The 20,023-nt window shown below is 44.4% G+C and overlaps 1 protein-coding gene across 1 annotated transcript in view; it reads right to left on the reverse strand.

The window, feature by feature from the left end:
* The window catches only part of LAPTM4B (lysosomal protein transmembrane 4 beta), a gene marked incomplete at its 3' end in the record, with an annotated part of 57,835 nt that overhangs the window by 22,299 nt on the left and 15,513 nt on the right, over window positions 1-20,023 (reverse strand). Inside the window, exons 2-5 of the mRNA XM_084260462.1 lie at window positions 18,517-18,628; window positions 11,841-11,914; window positions 11,091-11,213; window positions 2,736-2,834 (exon numbers count right to left, since the gene is read on the reverse strand). Coding sequence (XP_084116588.1) covers window positions 2,736-2,834; window positions 11,091-11,213; window positions 11,841-11,914; window positions 18,517-18,628 — 408 coding nt within the window. The remainder of the gene's footprint in view (window positions 1-2,735; window positions 2,835-11,090; window positions 11,214-11,840; window positions 11,915-18,516; window positions 18,629-20,023) is intronic.

The raw sequence follows: 20,023 nt of genomic DNA on the forward strand, positions 1-20,023 counted from the left end.
CACCACTCTTGCTGCCTCCTTTCCAGAAAAGAAAAGGCCAAAGAAGCAGAGAGAAAGAGGCTGTACTCAGCAGCTGCAGTGCTCAGGGCAGCCTGGGGGAAAGGTTTATTCTGTTTTGTTTGTGCTAACCTGAGCCTCACCCGTTTGGGTCTGGGGGATGTAGGCCCACAATTGGGAGAGGAATGTTGAAGCCTCAACCATTCTGCCTCAGCAGCTGGGGCCAGCCAGAGGAAACCAAGGTCCTGTTCCCCAACCCCACTGCAAAGGAAGGCATGATTGGAAAGCCACTGTGTTGGCTTTTGAAGTCCCGTGGACATGTGTGCAAACACATTTGTGCCGCTGGATGAAACACTGTAAATGGAATAACACTCTGAGGAAGATGCTGTATGAAACCGCCTGAAATATCCATTAGCTGCTTTGGATCCAAGTAAATCCTAAGGACTAAAAAGGCGTGTGTGTGTGTGGTTAGCTGGCTGGCTTTCTTACTACCCTCTCGTGTCCCCCTTCCCTGTTCACAATCCCATGATTGCAGAGCACAAAACCACCATCTAGTGCTGCTGTATCCTGATTTCTGCTCAGCTGTGGTTTCCTTTGGGTATAGCTACACCCAAACCAAAAGTGTCACAATGCCAAATGTTTCTGAGGAATGATGAGATTGTGTTTCATATTTACCACCAGCTGAATGCAGCTTTTCCTACTGTAGCTTTTCCTAGCTTACAATGTTTTGACTTCGCTCCCTATTTCTAGTCAGACTCCAGAAGGAGAGAGAGCACAGGCATATTTTTATGCACGGTACCTTTTCAGTCTCAGTATGTAAACGTGGTGGTACCATCTGTTAAGTCTATCAGTGATAAAGTGTGATACATCTGATAGTGTCCAGCTTTCTTTTCATGGAGCAAATTCCATAAATCTACATAGCAGCTCTTCTGGAAACACAGGAAATTCAAATGAAAACGCTAACTGGAGTTTAGCACATGTTTCTGTTTGATTTGGGGTTTTTTGTGACTCTTGCACAATAATACGTGGCTAGAATGACCATTATATGAGCCATATATACTCTTGGAAAGAACGTGTGTTAGCAACTTCAAAACAAAATGAGTGTTTGCACTGTTAATTTCTTAGCTTTCTTTTTTCTGTAGTTTTTTTGCCATTCTAATTTTAGTTGTATTTTCGTTATAAGCTTGAGATTTCCTTGCCATACTTTGTGAAATACCAGACCCACCTGGGGTAAAAACAAGCTAATACTTGCATCTGAAAAATGTAAAGAGCACATCCCTTGTGGCACCTGACAGACCTACATATTTATTACATTCACACATATTTCTTAAAGGTGCAAAGACAATGTACAGCTGTGAACAGATAAATCCAGAAGGTTAAATTGTATTTCTGTATCATAGAAGTGAACACCACATCACTTCCTGCAGCACCTTAAAATACTCTCACTGGATTTTTCTGTTGTTTTCCTGGGTTTGGGTTGAGTTTTTTGTTGTTGGTGTTTTGGTTTTTTTTTTTTTCCAATTTTGAAGTAGCTTCAGCTATCTAATCTACCTCTTTTGTCACAATAACTTTTCCTGTTCATGTGGTCAAATGTATTGCCTGGAAGCAACATCCCTCATGTCACCACAGCAATTTGGGGCTTTCTGTAATGCATAATTGCTCTTCAAAGAAAGAGCAAGAACTGTTCTGAAATAAAACCCAACTGAAGGAATAGAAGAACAAGAGCACCACACTGTGAGAAGCTTGCAGGAAAGGGCAAGAAGAGGGCAAACATGCCAGCATACTTTCCAAGAGGTCTGAGGCTCAGGGGACTAGTTGAGCCACTGATGGTTGTTTTGCAGACCTTGATTTATCTGACCTTACTCTGAGCTCCTCTTGGACTTCTGCCCCGCACAGCATGTGGGGGTCAACCTCGCTGGACCATGAACCTGGGTGTGGTGTTTCACATGAGCCCTTTCCAGCTGCATTGGGCAATGCCACATCTCCCCTTCCTCTGGTATGTGCCACCTCCAGCCCTCTCACCCGTGGGATCCTGTGCCCCTTTGCTGCCTGGTGTGACAGTCCCGTATGTTGTCCCTCCCAGGAGGGATTGTTTGGATCTGTTCACCTGCTCTACAACATCCTTTCTGAGACAGGGCAGCAGAAGTGAATGCTTACTTCCAGAGGTGGCACCAAAACTGGCAAAGGAATCTTTAGATTTCTAGTTTTTCTATTCCTTTCTTGATATTCTTAGCATTTGGTTTACTTGTTTGACCAGAACTGAGCAGTACACTAGTATTTTCACAGGTCTACCTGTCACAGCTACAAAATCCCTTTTTCAGGTGGTGATGTTTAGTTCACAGCCCACAGCAGTGCCTGTGAAACAAAACTACGCTTCCTCAGTGCCCACCACTTAGATTTCATCGCCACTGAGTTTCTTTGCTGTTTCATTGATCCATCAGTGCCATGAGTTCCTTCTGCAACGCCTTCTTGGCCATTTTCCCTATTTCGCATGACTTGGCAAAAAAATATGATCGGATTTCCTTCCCCTTCCCAGATCTTTGATATATGTACCGGGTGCCATGGGTCTTACTGGTGTAAAGACTGTTAATTTATCCTTATTCTCTATTTCCTAGCTACAGGCCTGAAGTTTTCTGCCTGCTCTGTAGTTCCCTAGGCATCTTCAAAAGCCAGGCCTCCCAGCAAGGGACATTCCACCCATGACCAGGAGTAGGCTTTATACACAGTAATGCACTTACCTTAAAAGCCAAAATGATGCTTATGAAAAGGAGGATAATCACAACCAGACACGTAGGGTTCACAGACATGATCTCTTCCTTGTAGGGAAAATTGGTGGGCTGCATAAGCGAAAATAAGCAAAACACCGTAAATTAATCTCACAAGTCATTTAAAAGCAATTCAATCAGTGCACTCTATAATTAACAGCTTACAAAACTTGCTGTGAGTGACTAAATTGAGAGGTCTCTGCACCAATAACCAGTTTGGGTAAGTTTGGCTGGAACAGGCATTGCACAGACTCAGCTGCCAGACGTTGAGGGGGATGGGGGTGGGGTGCTGAGGGGGTTGCTGATTGCTCTGTATGGTGTGTGGGCTGGCTTCTCCTTCTGGGTTTGTGTCTGACACAAACCAGTTAAGGGCTTTTCTCACAAAGCTTTGCAGTAGGAAATCTGCCGTCTTGGGCAATGGCAGCCAAGTCCTGTACTTATTAACTAATCATTACCTTGTACTGGCACTGGTTGATGAAGACCAGTGGCAACTCCTTCCAGAAAGGAAAAGGAAGGAAAAGCTGGACAGTATGATTCTTTCTTGTAAATATTTCATCAAGAGACAGTGGGTCTATTCTGCTCCATCTTATTCTGGCTAAATTTGGACTTAGCTGAGGGGCACTTGTTAGTGCTGCTGCTTGGGTGCATGGAGGTGACAAAATTAATCTTCCTACTTAGCACAGGCTCTAGTGATTTACGATGGTGAAACACTTTAGGATCACTGGCTGAAAAACAACCTCTAAAAGTGTTTTACTATATTTGTTATTGCTTAAAGAAAACACACTCTTTAAAAATGAATGTTCCTGATCATTTTGAAATATTGCAAGGCACAAGTTCCTATTGCAGTTAGAATAAACCTTTGTTCACAGCTAGAGCTTGCTCTCCATAAAAGATAGCGCTGCTGCAACAGTAGCTCATTATAACTGAATGCATTAGCTCCTTCCACATGCAATCCCCTTTTTCCTTACAGGTCTAATTACTTAACCAGGCCAGCTCTGCATCCTTGTCAGGACAATTAACTAGACCGAGCTATTACTGTATTGTTGGCGATGATGGTGTAAATCCAGAGTAACCCCTTAATACCCCTTTAAACCAGAACAGAGCCCACTGCATCAGGAAATTCTCCTTTTTTTCTCTTTTTTTTTTTGGGGGGGGGGGGGAAGTGAAGGGGGGGCAGCTGCTAGTGAGAATAGCTCTTTATTTAGCGCTTCCATGAACTGTTCAGGGTGGTTAACATCAACAGCAGCTGTAACCGTTTGCAGATAGATGTTACATAAGCACATTTTCCGCTTCTTGACAGCGCTGTGTCTGCCCCTGTGCTGAATTTCATGGCTGAAGTTTTTATCACGTTATCTTCTTTGTTGAGGTACAGCTTTTGTAGGTAACTAGCTTGCCATAATTGAGTAAGTTGCTGGGGATTTTTTGTGGGTTTTTCTTTTCCCTGGAAGGTTATTGCTAAATATAGTGGATGGGACCAAGAAAGCAAGGATAAATGCCAAGAAAAGATGCACTGAAAAATAAACAGAAACCTTATATGCAGAAAAATTAAGTATTAATGCGGTGGCCTGCCCTCCTGCTTGCAGGTTGGAGGCCATGCACATGCTTAGAAAGTCCAGGAGGTTAAGGGCAGTTACAGTAAAACTGACCTCAATCCATTTTTTTTAGTACTGACCATTAAAGAACTACTCAAATCAGCTTGTGACTGTAGTAAGAAAGTCCCAGTGAGGCTTTGGCCCTCCTTTGCTCTGGGTTTTGGGAAGCAGTCACTGATCCAAGGCTGGATGACTGCATGCTGGGATCTTGGCCACAGCCTGTTTCCAGATATGGGTGATAAAGTAAAATAAAGATGTGGGTGATAAAGTAACATAGAATTTAGCACAAATAGTATGCTAGAGTTAGTTAATTATTATTATGAAGGAATAGGATTAATGGAAAGGTCATGGTCATGACCAGAAGATGTTTAATGGTGGTTTGCCAAGGCTGGCTTATGAGCTGGACTCATAACTACAAGCCTCTTCAGTACAGTAGGAAAAGCAATTTATAAAGCCTGTATCTTTTGTCAAAGAAGCAGGAAAGATGATGGGAAGCATCCCAGCTGGCTCCAGGCTCTCCTGGTGGCCCTTAAGTTCTGCCCAGGACAGCAGCTGCTCCCAACGTTTTGTTCATTCCCATGGAAGATGGACACCGGCAGTGGCCCAGGTGAATCAAACACCCATTGCCCTTCACCAGCAGCAGTGGCAAGCCTGAACAGTGATGTGGGTGTACAAGGTAGGAAGAGAAATTCTGCCTCTGTGCTGGGAGTTTGTTCTCCCGTGGGGAGAGCGGTAGCCGAAATCCTGCTGCTGGGAAGGCCCTGGGAACTGGACTTGGCACTGCATCTTCTGGGAAAAGCTCAGTGTCATGTTGTGCAAGGCTCAATGAAGCTGAGACTGAAATATGGTGGGAAAAGTCAAGCCTGCTTTTGGAAATACAGGAGTGAGGTCAGGTTGGACCGGGTTCTGAGCAACCTGATGTAGTTGAACATGACCCTGCTTGTTGGGGGTTTGGATTAGGTGACCTTTAAAGGTCCCTTTCAACCCAAACCACTCTGTAACTGTGATTCTGTGATATTTCAGCAGATTATGATGAAATTTTATATGCAAATAAGTTAGTAGTACTTCTTTGGAATTATAAAATGGCATTAAAAAAGTCAGAAATAATATTCCTTTTATAAAGCTTTAGTTTGTAGGAATTTCTTTAGGTTTAATCTCTTCCATGTCCTCTAGATGTTTCCCCTAGGATTTAAAAGCATGACTGATACCACCTAATTTGTTAGACAGCAGCACTGCAGATAGTCCCACAGTAAAGCTAGTTAATCTGCTTTGACATTTCCTTTAGATGAACTGCAGTAGTGCTGTACTTCAATAAGAAACAAGTTTGCATAACTCGTTTGCAGACTAGCCCGTTCTGCAGCTCTGCTCCGATTCATTCTGTGCCCTGCCATCAGGTGACAGAAGATGAAGTGTTTAATCTGAAGGCTTTCCAAAGCCCGTATATCAGAGATTTAGTGGGGCTAAAGAAGAGAAATGTGCTTTAGGTCAAACTGCTTTAGACAACTACCCCGCTATGTATTTTTTGGTTTATACATGCTCGATTTACTGTGTATGAAGGTTTTTGTCTTTCTAGTGGCAGTGATAATGGCCAGGATGTCCAACATAACCCTTAGAAAGTTATATTGGATGTCATCGCCGTACAACATTTCAATTCCTAGATTTATAACTTCTACTCATATTACATGACCCTTCATGCCAAGATGCTCTTGCAATTTCTGGGAATTAAGTGGCACACCTATGTGCAACCAGGTATTAAAAGGCATCAAAAAAGTTTCCAAAGACACTCCAAAAGAAGCAGTTGGTATAGTATAAGCTGATGTTACCAAACAGCCTGTGAACACAATGTTCTGTATTTTACAATTGCAACATTTTCAGCTAGGGCTTTGCCTGTCCTATTGATGGGTACTCATTTATCATCCTGTTCAAGGTACACAGAGGGTCTCACAGTAGCTTGCAATTCACCTCCAATAGACTCAAATCTGGCAGACATGCACCAAAGCGAATACATAAAATAATTCCAGATACTAGTGTAGGGAAGGAGAAATGGTAAAAAGCATGGGGCTTTCACCTTAGAGCAATGAAAAAAAAAAAATAAAGTTCTTCTGAGACTGCCAGATAGATTCCATTACCTAATGCATACCTCCTTCCAGATATTTGATAATGGATTTGAAGAAAGATTGGGATTTTTCATTTCCCTTAACAAGCTGTGCTCCCTAAAATATTACTCCCCAAATTCACAACAGTTTTAGAGGAACAAAAACTGTAGGGATGCCAGGAAGAAACACAACCCTTGCTTTCCATCTCCCTTGGCAGACATCTGCAGAGGGGGTGGGAGCAAGATGACGCTAGGTCTTATTTATAAATCATCAGGAGGAATCACACCCAACTGGCATGACTCAGGTCTCACCTACAGGGACAAGGGTATTAACCACAGTCTTGTTCTAAATGCGGTGTTTGAGATGACAAAACTACCTACTATGAGTATTGTTAAAAGGCAGGGAAACACATCCATGGGCACAAGCCTGTTTAAGCATATTTGAGTGCCAGCACAGCATTATTGCTAAGAACTGGAAAAGCTTAGTCTTAATTTCATCTTGTCATGTGTCTGAGTATCCAATACCAGCAGATGCAATCTTCACCTCTCCCTTTCGCTTTTGTCCCCTCAGACAGAGTCTGTTTGCTCTGAACCAAATACAACAACCTTTTGCCAACTGATTTGGCTCTTCCAGGTGAGCATGTGAGGGCTTCATGCTGAGCCACTTGTGCTAGGGACCACAGCTAAGACACAGGAGGTCCAAACAGCTTCAAAGCAGATGCAGAACAGCTTCAAAAATGCTTCAAAACTTTTTTGAGCAAAAATGCTTCAGAACCTTTTTTTAACAGTACAAAATTCATCACAGCTCTTGGTAGCTTTGCCAATCACTGATCTCCACTGTGAATGGTAAAATAGAAATGACACCTTGTTTATAAATGGACATAACTGGGACTAGCTTTTCGCTACTCATTATATTATGCCTCTTGTCTAATTTAAAAGCCTTTTAATACCTCATTATTCTGCATATGAAAACTCTAACGGCATCACTTTGTGGTCTCCTCAGTAAACAAAACAGGAAAAGCTGATTGCCTCTCATCATACTACAGTGTATCCAGCTTTTATATAGCTTTTGGGGGAAAATACAAGTTCTCTGACTTTTGAGCATTGTTCTTTACAACCAGATGCTATAAATAGACAGATGAAATCTCTGTCACCAACAGAGGAGGGAAGTCTCCTCTCCATTACTATTCATTGCTGGGATTTGTTTGTCCACAAATCCCAGTTTTTGGAAACAGCAAAAAAAAAACCCCCTCTGGGGACTCTTGATTTGGCACTTAGTTTACTAAAATCCTTACAGGGTCACTGCATCCCAGGTACAGTTTCCATACTGTACACCCAGCTGTACTTCTCATGGTTCTTTATCTCTTTGCATTTAGCAATGCAGCACACATTAATGACTGAGCTCAGGTTTGCAGTCAGTCTGGCTCACTCTGATTAATGGCTCCATCCTTAGTGTTAGTTACTTCTTCATCAATCTCTGTGTCAGCCATGGGTGTTATTAGAAGTGGTTTTGCTGGGAAACGTCACAAGTGCTGCCTCTGGGAAATGTGCTCACTTTGGGCAATGCAGGGACAGGGTCTTTCAGAGGATGACACAGAACAGCTAGATTAGGCTCCTGCTCACTACCTTCCGCTACAGGACTTGATCCCTCTAGACAGTGAGCCTGGGGAAGCTCTTCCAAGGCTGCCTTTGTGAATGGCCTCTCGGGAACCAAGGTTATTAATGGAAGTCAGCAAGAGCACGTAATCTACTGCTGATTCCTAGAGGCCTTCCTCTACCCAAAATAGAAACTCATCGGCAGATGGCTGGCTGGACCACGACCCTTTGCAGTCTGCCAGCTAACCTCTCCTAATCCATTTGATGCATCCTTTATCGATCTAGTGCTTTATTGTTGCTCTGAGCATCGTGCTGCGAAGTCAAACGTCTCAGGAAAGTCTATTATACCCCTGCCCGTCTTTATTGCCAAAGTCAGTAATCTTGTCAGGGAAAGAAAATGAGTTTGCCTGCAGGACTGATTTTCCATGGAACTGTGCTGGCAGTCATTAATCATATTCTTCTGGTCTAATCCTTTATCAATTGACTCTCCTCTCAGCACTTCTGTTATTATTCTGCTTGGTAGCAATGTCAGGCTAATCAGCCTATAATTATCCTGGAAATCCCCCTTGCCCTTTTGAGCACTGACAGTTTAGCACTCCTGAAGTCTTGCGGCATTTCATTACCAAACCAGAAAATGATTTATAACAGCAAGACAAAGATGTGTGCAACCAGAGGTTTTAACGCTCTGCAGCAGCAAGGAGGCTCAAAAAGTGCTCTGTGGCACTGTTCCCGATGCCTTCCAAGGCCTGCTCCTTGTATTGCTGCTATTGAAGAGCTTATTGTAATTGGGGTTTTTATCTGCAGGAACACCAGTGATGTTTTAACAGACATTTTTAGAGAATCTACTTGAAAGAAGGTTGTAGTGAGTTAGGGGTGAGTTGGTCTCTTGTCCCAAGAAACTAGTAATAGGGCGAGAGGAAATGGTCTCAAGTTGCATCAGGGGAGGTATAGATTGGATATTAGGAAAAATTTATTCACTGAAAGAGTGGTCAGGCATTGGAACAGGCTGCCCAGAGAGGTGGTGGAGTCATCATATCTGGAGGTATTCAAAAAACATGTAGACATGGCACTCCAGGAAATGGTTTACTTGACATGGTGGTATTGGATAGAAGGTGCAACTTGATCTTAGAGGCCTTTTCCAACCTTAAAGATTCTATGATTCTCTAATCAGCTGCTCTTTGCCTTCCTGGTGAGCTGGCCTCAGATGTGGCACTGGGTTTTCAGTAGAACAGGGCTTTTTGGTGTACAGCTCCCAACCTGCTCACATCCCCTCATGTTCTTGTACAGTGACCAAGGCAGAGTAAAACCTGTTTATGACTCATACCCTGGGAAGGTGGGGAGTCCCTACAGCCATGCAGATGCTTGTGCTGCCACTAGAGCAGGGCTGGTGCTGATGCAGACCCTGGGGACTGCAGGTGAAGGGTGGGCAGGAGGGCTCAGGCCAGCAGCAGTGACAGCTTCCAGCACTTGCCAAGCTACGGCTGCAATTTGTAGTTGTATCTCTGAGAACCTCTTGAATTATTCTTTGGTTTCTCTTCCGGTGTAGCACCAGCCGTGAGCGCAGGCGGGTGTTAAATAAGGCAAAGGATAACAGGCCCCTGATGCTTCCCAGCTCCCACTGGCTTGACACATTGCCTCTTCCTGCAGATTTGTGTGGCTACTTATCTGCCTGCTGCTTCTCATTACCTGTTATTTATACTGCCCTAGCTAGTTTTCCGTTCACATAACAAAGTTCACAGCCAAGCTAATCTGTATTCAGGTTGTCTAGGCAGATTTTCAGAGAAAGAAGCAGCATTAGCCTCTCCAGAGCTCTGCAACTCCACCTGAACCTTGTCAGACACGGCCAAGGTACTGCAATGAGTCGGAGGCTGGTGAGCTTTTGTGGCCGTAGGTGGTTGCAATCATGTCCTGTAAACTTGCACAGCACTGGTGCCATGGTTTTGGCTGGGATAGAGTTAATTTTTTTCCCTAATAGCAGGTATAGAGCTGTGTTTTGGATTTAGGATGAGAATAATGTTGACAAAACACAGATATTAGGTTGTTGCTAGGTAATGCTTACACTAAGGCAAGGACTTTTCAGCTTCTTGTACTGACCTGCCAGTGGTTAGGCTGGGGGTGCATGAGAACCTGGGAAGGGACACAGCCAGGACAGCTGACCCAAACTGGCCACAGGGATATTCCATACCATATGATGTCATGCACAGTATATGACTTTGGGAAGGCTGACTGGGTGTTTAGACCATAGCTCAGGAACTAGTTGGGCATCAGTGGTCTGTAGGTCATGAGCAATTGTGCTGTGCACCGCTTGTTTTGCATATTTTTTTTTCATTCCTGTTATTATTGTTTCTGTTTTTGTTGTTATTATTGTTGTTGTTGCTGTTGTCATCCTTTTTTTGTCATTCTAAACTGGTTTTTCTCCTGATTTTCTCCTCCATCCTACTGGTGGGGGAGAAGTGAGTGAATGGCTCTACGGTTCTTTGAGCTACTTGCTGGGTTAAAACCACAGCATTGGGCTATGGATGTTTGGCCAAAGTAGACCATGGCAAGAAGGCAGCCTTTAATTACCCCGAAGACAGAATCCAATACTGTTTTCTAGCAAAAAAACCCACAACCTTGCATGGAATCAAACTCCTGCCTAATGAAATCTGTGTCAAAGCCACCAAATAAATTAAAAGGAGCAGCAAACTATCCTTGAAATAGTATCAGAAATAAGCCACTGGATATGAACACAATAACTCTGAATCCAAAAGCAATTACTTATTATCTGTGTCTTGCAATATGAGTCTCATTCTAAATGAAGGGCTGCTGAGAGCTTCCACAACATTGCAAAACTCCAGAGCTCTGTACAAATATTACAGTAAGTTAGCAATGTAACCTTGGAAGGATGTTGAACACAGACTATCAAGGACTGAGAGGCCTTTACAAGGGCTGCACAGGAAGTCAATAGAAAACTGGTGGCTAGAAACATGTGACAAACTATGCACCTTGCATAGATATTATTTCCTCCCAAAGCCCTCAAAGGCTTGTGAACATCAGGTGACTTACCAGCTGTCGGAGGTAGTCCTGAATTGTGCTGGGGTAGACAAGTACACTGATGGCAACCAACGTGTTGAGAGCAAAGTCAAAGATCTGGTAGCAGAAGAACGGGATGATCCAAGCCGCATGTTGCTAAAATGGGAGATAAGAACTCATCAGCCACAAGCTAAAATAGGATATATGTCTTTCTGCACTAAAGCTAAGGAATATTTGACACAATGCAATACATTTCATGAAGCCATAAGCGAAAAAAAATCAGCTAAAAGAATGTATGACATACAGCAAAAGGGTTGGCCAAGCCAGCTTGGCTGCTACCTGCAGTAATACATGTGGTCCAAGTCCCACAACTCGTTGTACTACAACATTTAGAAACCACATGACACTTTCCCCCTCTAATTAATAGGATTAATATTGGGACAAACCACAGGGTTGCAAGGTGAATGGGAAAAAATTCCCTTAACTTTGATAAGAACAAAGTTCAGTTCTCTGAACTCACAGTGTGACCAGAGATTACTCAACACAGGTGGGCACTCTTCCTGCTGGCAGCATGGGACACGACTCATCCACACTATCAGTTCTGCTGTTGCTTTGACTTCCCCACACCACCACACCACACCACACCACCACCCCCACCATCCCGCCCCAGTTTTCAGCTAAGCAACTGAACAAGAAATTGTTAGAAAGCAATTTTCTTAACTTTGTTTCTACAGAGTTGTATAGTTCCCCTGGTTTGTGTCTTCCCTGAAGAGAGTGAATTACCTTATATGCGCCATACGTAGCCATGGCGCAGATCAGAATCATAAGGAGAGAGATGGCTGTGGCAATGCACATATCTGGAAGAGAAACACATCAAAATCATTGCAAATAAACTTTGATCATGGTTTAGCTATTTTGCCAACTGCCTCATGCAGGGCATCTCGAAGGCCAGAGTGGGAAGTGAGGTGAAGATGGGGGCAGATCCATCATTTGGCCACTGCTGGAGGAAATCTGTGGCTCTTGTGGGAAACCTTCTAAATATGAGAAGCACCACCAGTGATTACACTGTGCAAACCTCTGCAGCCTCTGTGAGGTTGTGGAGATGCCACAAATGGTTTAATTTTTCTAAGAATTTTTAAAACTCAGGAGCAGGCTTGACTGGAAGACTATACTGCTGGTGACGATGATGACATCTGTAGTCAGAAATTGTCTGCTTTACTGACCCACAAATTGGTTTTGCACTACTACCTGCTGCATACCATTGTTTACTTACCTCTGAAAACTTGATAAAAGGAGAAAATAATTTTCAAAAGCAACACTGGCATCTTAGAGGAGAAATTACACACTGGAAATTTCAATTTCAACCACAAATGCTACAGAGGTGTAGGGTTTATTGATGAAGATTATACCTGTCAGGAGAGGTGAAGTGGTAAAGGAAGCAAAATATTCTTTAAGGTTTTGACTGGAGTAATTACAGGACTCCTATATTTTTCTTCTTTTGCTGCTCAGCTTTCAATTAACATTTCATTAGACTTAAGGAGCTCCTAAGCCACTAAAAGCTGGAAGGAGATCCTGGGGGGAAAAAATTACTGATTTCTGAACCTGACCTTACAGTGAGTTTTGGGTGCAACTGAACATTACAGCTGCTTTTCTGAGGCTAAGCCAGTGACAAAGAGGAGAGAGGCTGTGAGGTATGTAGGGCATGACTTTAGAGAACCCATCTTTCTGGGTATCTGTGACATACCTGCTGTTCACATTGCTGACACCAGATCCATTTAAACTACCTGCCTTGATGAGACATTTGGTAGACTTGAGACACACAAATACATGATGGTGCTCACGCTGTTCCCTACCCATCACTGCCTGTCTTTGGAGGCATTCAAAGTGTGAACATGCCTCCATTTGATCACAGAGTTGCCACAGCCTCTAACTTTAGCACATGATGAGGAGCATCCCACAGCAAGGGACAGTCCATCCACCTCCCTGGCTGCATCAAAATGAGGTTCTGGGAAGGTGCCTGGGGCCTGCATCAAAGTCCCTGAAAGGTCCTGATCTGTTAGCTGTGGACTTGTCTCACCTCATACCACCAGACAGCAGTGCAGGTTCACACGGGTCACAGCTGAAGAGGAAGGACAGACACTAAGTCTCCACTGTTGGTTTTTTCCAGCCTATCACTAAAATCATCCATGTAGAAGACAAAGGACATGGTCCTTGAGCCTCCCCTACCTGAGGGAACACAAACCTTGTACTAGCACACAGTTCCTGCCACCACTAATTCAGATTTCTGCTGGCCCTTGATGCAGAGAGGAACCTGAGACTTGCGAAGGTGGCAGAAAAATGAGCAAGACAAAACTCACTTTTTGGTGGGGGTGTCTCTCCAGAGTGATTACATGTTGGGCTACAGGCTCTTTGGGTACTGTGCCTACCAATGGTAGGATTAACGACTTAGGGACCCACGTCTGGTCTTTTCCATGATACTGGCCCTGTCTTGGATTTTGGGACTCTCTCACTCTTGCCCAAAACTTTTGATTGTGATTTCGTAGTGACTCAGATGCCACAGAAGCAGCCTTACTGCAGGCTACTCCCTAATTTAGTGGATGGGGCCCCTCTCCTGGGCACTTGGGGGAGCACTTTCAAACCACCATAGTCTGACAAGGGCCTGGCAACCTGATGTCTTCACTCACAGTGCAAATGTTTGAACCTTTACCTTATCAAAATAAGCAGGTCTCACCCGGGAGAGACCCCAGTACTCAGTGCTGAGGTTAGCTGCACCCCTTCACTCCTTGCTTCCTACCCAGTGGCCTTACGCAGCTTGGCTTGCTAGTGCCTGGAAATGGCATTGTAAGGCATCTGAGCTCCCTGTTCGTAATTCAGGAGGGTATGACATCATAGGGCATCCAGAATTGCTCTTCAGAGGCACCTCCTTCTCCTCTTTGACTATGTAGAGAATCCAGAAATCCCACCTTCTCCCCCTGCTCTTTTCCTTTAAAGAGCAGGCAGCTGTGTGGATCTTGGCTCTCAGCATACATACAGCCTGTGACATCAAAATTCTTTTGAGTAGAGCAGGTACAATCGAGGTGTGAAAGAAGTGGAAACGTCCGCCTGTAGCTGCTAACCTCAATTGAACCTCTTGTTAAAGAGGCTCTTGGATCAATATTTTTATTTCAACAATCAGTTTGAAGGTACTGCTCATGGATTTCTTCTGTCCATTCTTACTCCCAGTCACCTACTCACTGTACCCAAGGGGAAGCCGCTGTCATTGTCATTTGCAGCAGATGCAGCAGTCACAGGCCTTGCTTTGCCCGTGACCGCAGCAGCCCTGGTTCAGAGCCAGAGCCCAGCAAGCTGCAATAAACTTGACATTGAAGCTCTGGTCTGACACACTCATGCTCCCCATCTCTAGCATCTCTCTAGCTGTGCTTCACCATGCCAAGTCCTAGTTGGCTCAAGCTGGTTCTTTCTCATTTAAGGCTTCATTGGGTTTTTTTGAGCTATGTCAGCTTCAATTAATCAGAATGAAACTAGATATGTAGCACATTAAAAGAGAAACTAAAAGGGGTGTGAGAAGTTTTTCCACCCATGCTGTACCTGGGATTCATGGCTAGAAGGGCTGTCCTCACACCATTGCAGTGGTTTTACAACCTATTGTCCTAGATGGCTTTTTGCGTTCTCAGCTTGGGTTTAAAGAACCAATCAGTTTTTTTTCCTCTTATACCTTGCAGTGAGATCCCACCTTCCTGCCACATTGGGAAGCAGATGCTACTGTGGCTGGGCAGAGCTCCTGCCATGGGGTGCTGGCGTGCACAGTAAGCTTTTCAGCTGGAGCTCCCTCAAACCCATCTCACAAGCATTTCCTTGCCTTCCCCTCTCCTCTTGCAGAGGCAGATGGTGGTGGATGCTTCTGGGACCAGGGATGAGCAGTCCCTGAGCCAGGACCTGTGTGGAGTGATGGACACCTCAAATCCTCCAGCTCATCACCTGCCCCAGCCCTGGAATTAATTGCTGGCACATAGCTCCAGCAGCAGGGGCCAGAAAGGTGCTGACCAGCAGCCTGCAATTCTCAGGCAGTTTTGCCAGCCCTCCCAGCCATATTTATCTGGCATCCTGGTCTCCATACTACCATCAGAGAGGTAGCTGAGGCCCCATCCCTGGACATATTCAAGGTCAGGCTTGATGGAGCTCTGAGCAACCTGATCTAGTGAAGATATCCCTGTTTACTGCAGGGGGGGTGGACTAGAGGACCTTTAAAGGTCCCTTCCAACCTACATAATTCTGTGATTCTATGATCTCAGGATTACTGCCTCACTCTCCACTCCAAGCTGCTTGTGCAAGCTTGGTGCTGCTGTGGCCAGCCACCATGCAGCCTCCTGTGTCACAACCCATGCAGCAGCGCTATTTTCTCTCCAGCAAAGGAAGGAGGGCAATGAGAAGGAGAGTTTTCTGCACCTTTGATCCCATCTCATTTACCCCAGAGGATAAGGCTAGAGGGGAAGATACAGCCCTGAATATGCGATGCTGGGGTAGCAATCTAGATTTTCTTTCTCCCTCCCTGTGGCATCGGGCTCATGCTACACGGTTGATGTTGTTTGTATCAGGGCAGGAAGGGTACCTTCTCTACCACTTCCCTTTACCCCCTAACAGAATCACAGAATCTTAGGGGTTAGAAGGGACCTCGAGAGATCATCGGGTCCAACCCCCCTGCCAAAGCAGCTCCCCAGCTCATATGTATCTATGGTAATTGGTTTCCGATTCCTGATTAGGATTCCTGGATATATAGATAGTACAAACAAAGCCCAAGCCTGCTGTCTGTAGGTTTCTTTATTAAATTTTTTCTGTTCAAATTAATCTTTCCAAGCCCTGGATGCATGTCACGTTCGGCAGAAAGACTGAGACATTATCCTGCCCTGCCCTGAGATGCTGCTTCTCATGTCTGCTCATCCCAGGGCAGGGACACAGGCAGATTTTGGCCTGAGTTGCTGACAACGGTGCCAAAGTTCCCCTCAGTTTCTATAGGGCACACATAGGATTTAAGCTTAAGAAGTATCACACACATCCGTGACACTGTGAAGGCGGTAAATAAACCCAAGCAGTGCTCACTGCTTGTTTGGGCTGCTGACATGTCAGGATCATGGTCTTTGTGTCTGGAGAAGCTGAGCAGGAGGCTCAGGTCGAACCCTCTGTGAAGTCAAAATTATTTATAGGGCTTTTCCATCTCCTGCCCAGAGATTATTAGTCTTTTAACAGCAGCAGTGTTACCTTGGGCAGCTCACACGTTTCTAATTTTTCCTAGTCCAGCTTCTAGTTCATAAACTCCCTCAGGCCCTGAGGAAATAATAAAGAGAAAGATGAGACTAAATGGGCTCAGCTGAATATGCGGCAAGGGAGAAAGCCCAGTGTTTTCCCTGGCTCCCAGACGTTTGTCTCAGAGAGCCAGCCAAACCACACACGCTGGTGTCTTCCAATGCCTCCATATGCTGCATGGCAAGTCTTGGCAGACTTTTTTCCCCACTTTGTTTCTATTTCTAGAATAAAAGGGAGAAGCTATATCCTATGGCTTTTCCTAAGCACTCGGGTAAATCCCTCCTCTACTTAATGAAAAGTAGCAATGAGAATAACAGCTACGAGTATCTCCATCGTTATTATTTGCCAACACAAGTAGATATAGATAAAACCTTTGGGACCTTCATTAGCATGAAAATGGATGCATTTTCCCATATTTCATACACATGGTTTCACATCTAAGAAATTCAGCATGTGCAGCTAAACCTGGGAAATATTTCTTCAGTAAAGACAAATAAAAGTAGGACAAGAGAAGAGCATGTGGAAGTTTTTCTCGTGTTTTTTCTCATAAGAAGTGTTTTACTGAGATTTGAACAAATCAAGTCATACTTACAGAAAAAAAAGGAAAAAATTATCTCCCGCCAGCTATTTCCAGTAACTATAAAAGCCAGTCACTTGATTCGCCTGCCTTTACTCAGTAAGGCATTAAACCGGAGGGAGGCAAAGAATAAAAGGAGACATTAATTCAAATGTTCATTCGTAATTTAACTGCCTGTGAAATGTTCCCTTCACCAAATGGAAATGAGGTCGCTTGGCCCACGAGCCATCCTTTTACAGTCTTGCAGGGTTCACTTCAGAAGCCTTGATAAAAAAAATATAGAAAATACAATTTTCAAGTGTAGATGGAAATCCCCAATGTACTTGATCCGACAGCTATTGCCTTACAAAACAGAATTACTATTTTAAAGCCTTGGGCACTGGCAGGCCTCTGATGTCAGCTATATAAAACCACACTGACAGACAGTCATTACCAAGGTTAATCTCTGAGAATTAGGACAAGGCAGTCAGTTTTAATATGTCAGAATCAGCTAGGAGCCCATCTGTATCTACTACGGTCCTTACTTTCTTAAATCCAGTTATATAAAAAGGTTTTTAAAGTTGTAGGTGGTTTTTCAGTGAAGACAAAATGAAGTAGCAATCGCTCCTTATTATTAATGAAATGTAAACCCTCAAGGCAGATCTGTGCTAAAGACCTTGTGGAAGTGAACACCCCTTAACTGATACCCAGCAGCTCTGACCCACCATAGGTGCAATTATCGTCCTTACATGCGGGGTACTCCTCCTCCCATGGGTATTTCTATTGACTTCAGTAGGAATGAGGAAAGGACCTAGAGCCTTTTGCTGTGGGTGGGCATGATTCTGAGCAGCAAGACACCAGAGTGACTAGTAGGAGACCTTGCTTCAGATTATGGAGAGAAATGTGGCATGTCACAGTCTTTCAAGCGAAAATGAAAATAAACAGACACTTTTATCAAAAATCACATTTTAAGATACAGATTAAATGGTTAAAGCAAATCAACAAACCAAATATCACCAAAAAATATGAAACAGTCACAGGAGAAAGAAGCATTCACAAAGGGCAGAAGGTTATTGCAGGAGACACAAGTGTCCTGGCTCATCCTTCCCTGAAACTGAGTTGAAGACTTTGGTGAGAGAAGGAAGCAGCCCTGTGTTAATATGCCTGTGACTATAGAGTTAATATTTATACTTGCATCTATCACAACAGGCTTGTGCAAGTTAGGCCATGTGCACGTGGGGAGGGTGTAAATGTGCACAGTGTGAACGAACGCATCCGGCCAGTTACGCGCCCTTCTGCATGTGCGGCACTACGAGACGTGGGGCTGAGAAGTGCAGAGACTCCTTATCTCTCTGTGCCTTGCAAAATCCCCCTGGGCTTTCAGCTTCGTGCTCAGGGATAACATCATGTCAGGGTTGGATCTAAGGTTACTAACAGATATCCAGTTTGAACTGTGCCATGAGTACACCTTTCACAGTAAAAGTGCATCTGCAAGATACTAAGGTGAAGCAATAATTAAAGGACAGTAATTACTGAAACAATGGGGCGGTTACATAAATGCTGGAGCAATGAGTGTTAGTTATTGAGATGGTTTGTACTTACTGGCATCATCCATAAATTCAAATTCACCCCCCAGTTCAGCACTGGTTAGGTGGTACTGGTCAGGGTCAGTCAGGGCGCTCAGCAGAATCAGCAACACCACCGAATTGATGATCTACAGAGAGGCAAAAGGGAAAAGGGTCAGGCTGGGAAAGTAATACATGAAAAACCTCTGGGCAGGATATACCCACCACAGTCTGTGCCAACTATGTCAGACACTGTTTTCCAGCTGTACAGCTGTAGTGTTTAATGAACAACACAACTAGTTTCTCTGGGTTTGTGGGAACAGGACCTATTTCTTCCCCAAATGGCAGCAGGAAAATGAACCATGGATTGATTACCCCTTCTTGTTCTGACTCTCTGCTACACCATCAGGCAGATTATAGAGCATGTTAGCACATCCACATCAGGCTGTTCCGTTGCAAAAACTAAAAGCAACTAATCACTGCCATTTTGAGATTGTTACTATGAGTGTGGTTTTCAAGAATTATTATCATGGCAGAGCTGGAATTCCTACTTAATCAAAGAGGAGCTGATTTGGTAGAAGAGGCTGAATTTTAAAAGAGGCTGTGAGTGAGATGCTGATTCACAGGAGCTGCTACATCAGTGGGTCGCAGAATCACAGACTCACAGAACAGTAGGAGTTGGAAGGGACCTTCAAAGATCATCTAGTCCAACCCTCCTGCCAGAGAAGGATCACCCAGACTAAATCACACAGGAATGCATTCAGGCAGGTTTTGAATGTCTCCAGAGAAGGAGACTCCACAACCTCTCTGGGCAGCCTGTCCCAGTGCTCCCTCACCCTCACAAGGAAAACGTTCCTCCTTATATTCACATGGAACTTCCTCTGCTCCAGCTTGCACCCGCTGCCCCTTGTCCTGTCACTGACCATCACTGGGAAGAGCCTGGCTCCACTCTCCTGACTCTCACCCTTTACATATTTATAAACATTAATGAGGTCACCCCTCAGTCTCCTCTTCTCCAAGCTAAAGAGGCCCTGCTCCCCCAGCCTTTCCTCATAAGGAAGGTGTTCCACTCCCTTCATCATCTTGGTGGCCCTATGCTGGATTCTTTCAAGGAGTTCCCTGTCCTTCTTGAAGTGAGGGGCCCAGAACTGGACGCAATGTTCCAGGTGTGGTCTCACTGGGGCAGAGCAGAGGGGGAGAAGGCCCTCTCTTGACCTACTAACCACACCCCTTCTAATACACCCCAGGGTGCCATTGGCCTTCTTAACCATGAGGGCACATTGCTGGCTCATGGTCATCCTGCTTGAGGGGTCTTGAGAGGCCAGGCAGTAGTAGCAGGCAGTGTGAGCCCAACATCCGATGTGCACGTTCCTGAGTCATATGGCACAGAGAGAGATTCACATACACTGAGGCCTTGGCTATGGATTGAAATAAGTGACTTAAAAGCAAGAGTATGGCATTGAGTGAATCAGTAGAAGCAGATTGTCAAATATCAGCTATGAGAGGAATGCAGAGGGAGTCATAGTCCAGATTTTAAACCAATT

Source organism: Gallinula chloropus, assembly GCF_964237585.1.
Source record: "Gallinula chloropus genome assembly, chromosome: 2".
Lineage (NCBI taxonomy): Eukaryota > Metazoa > Chordata > Aves > Gruiformes > Rallidae > Gallinula > Gallinula chloropus.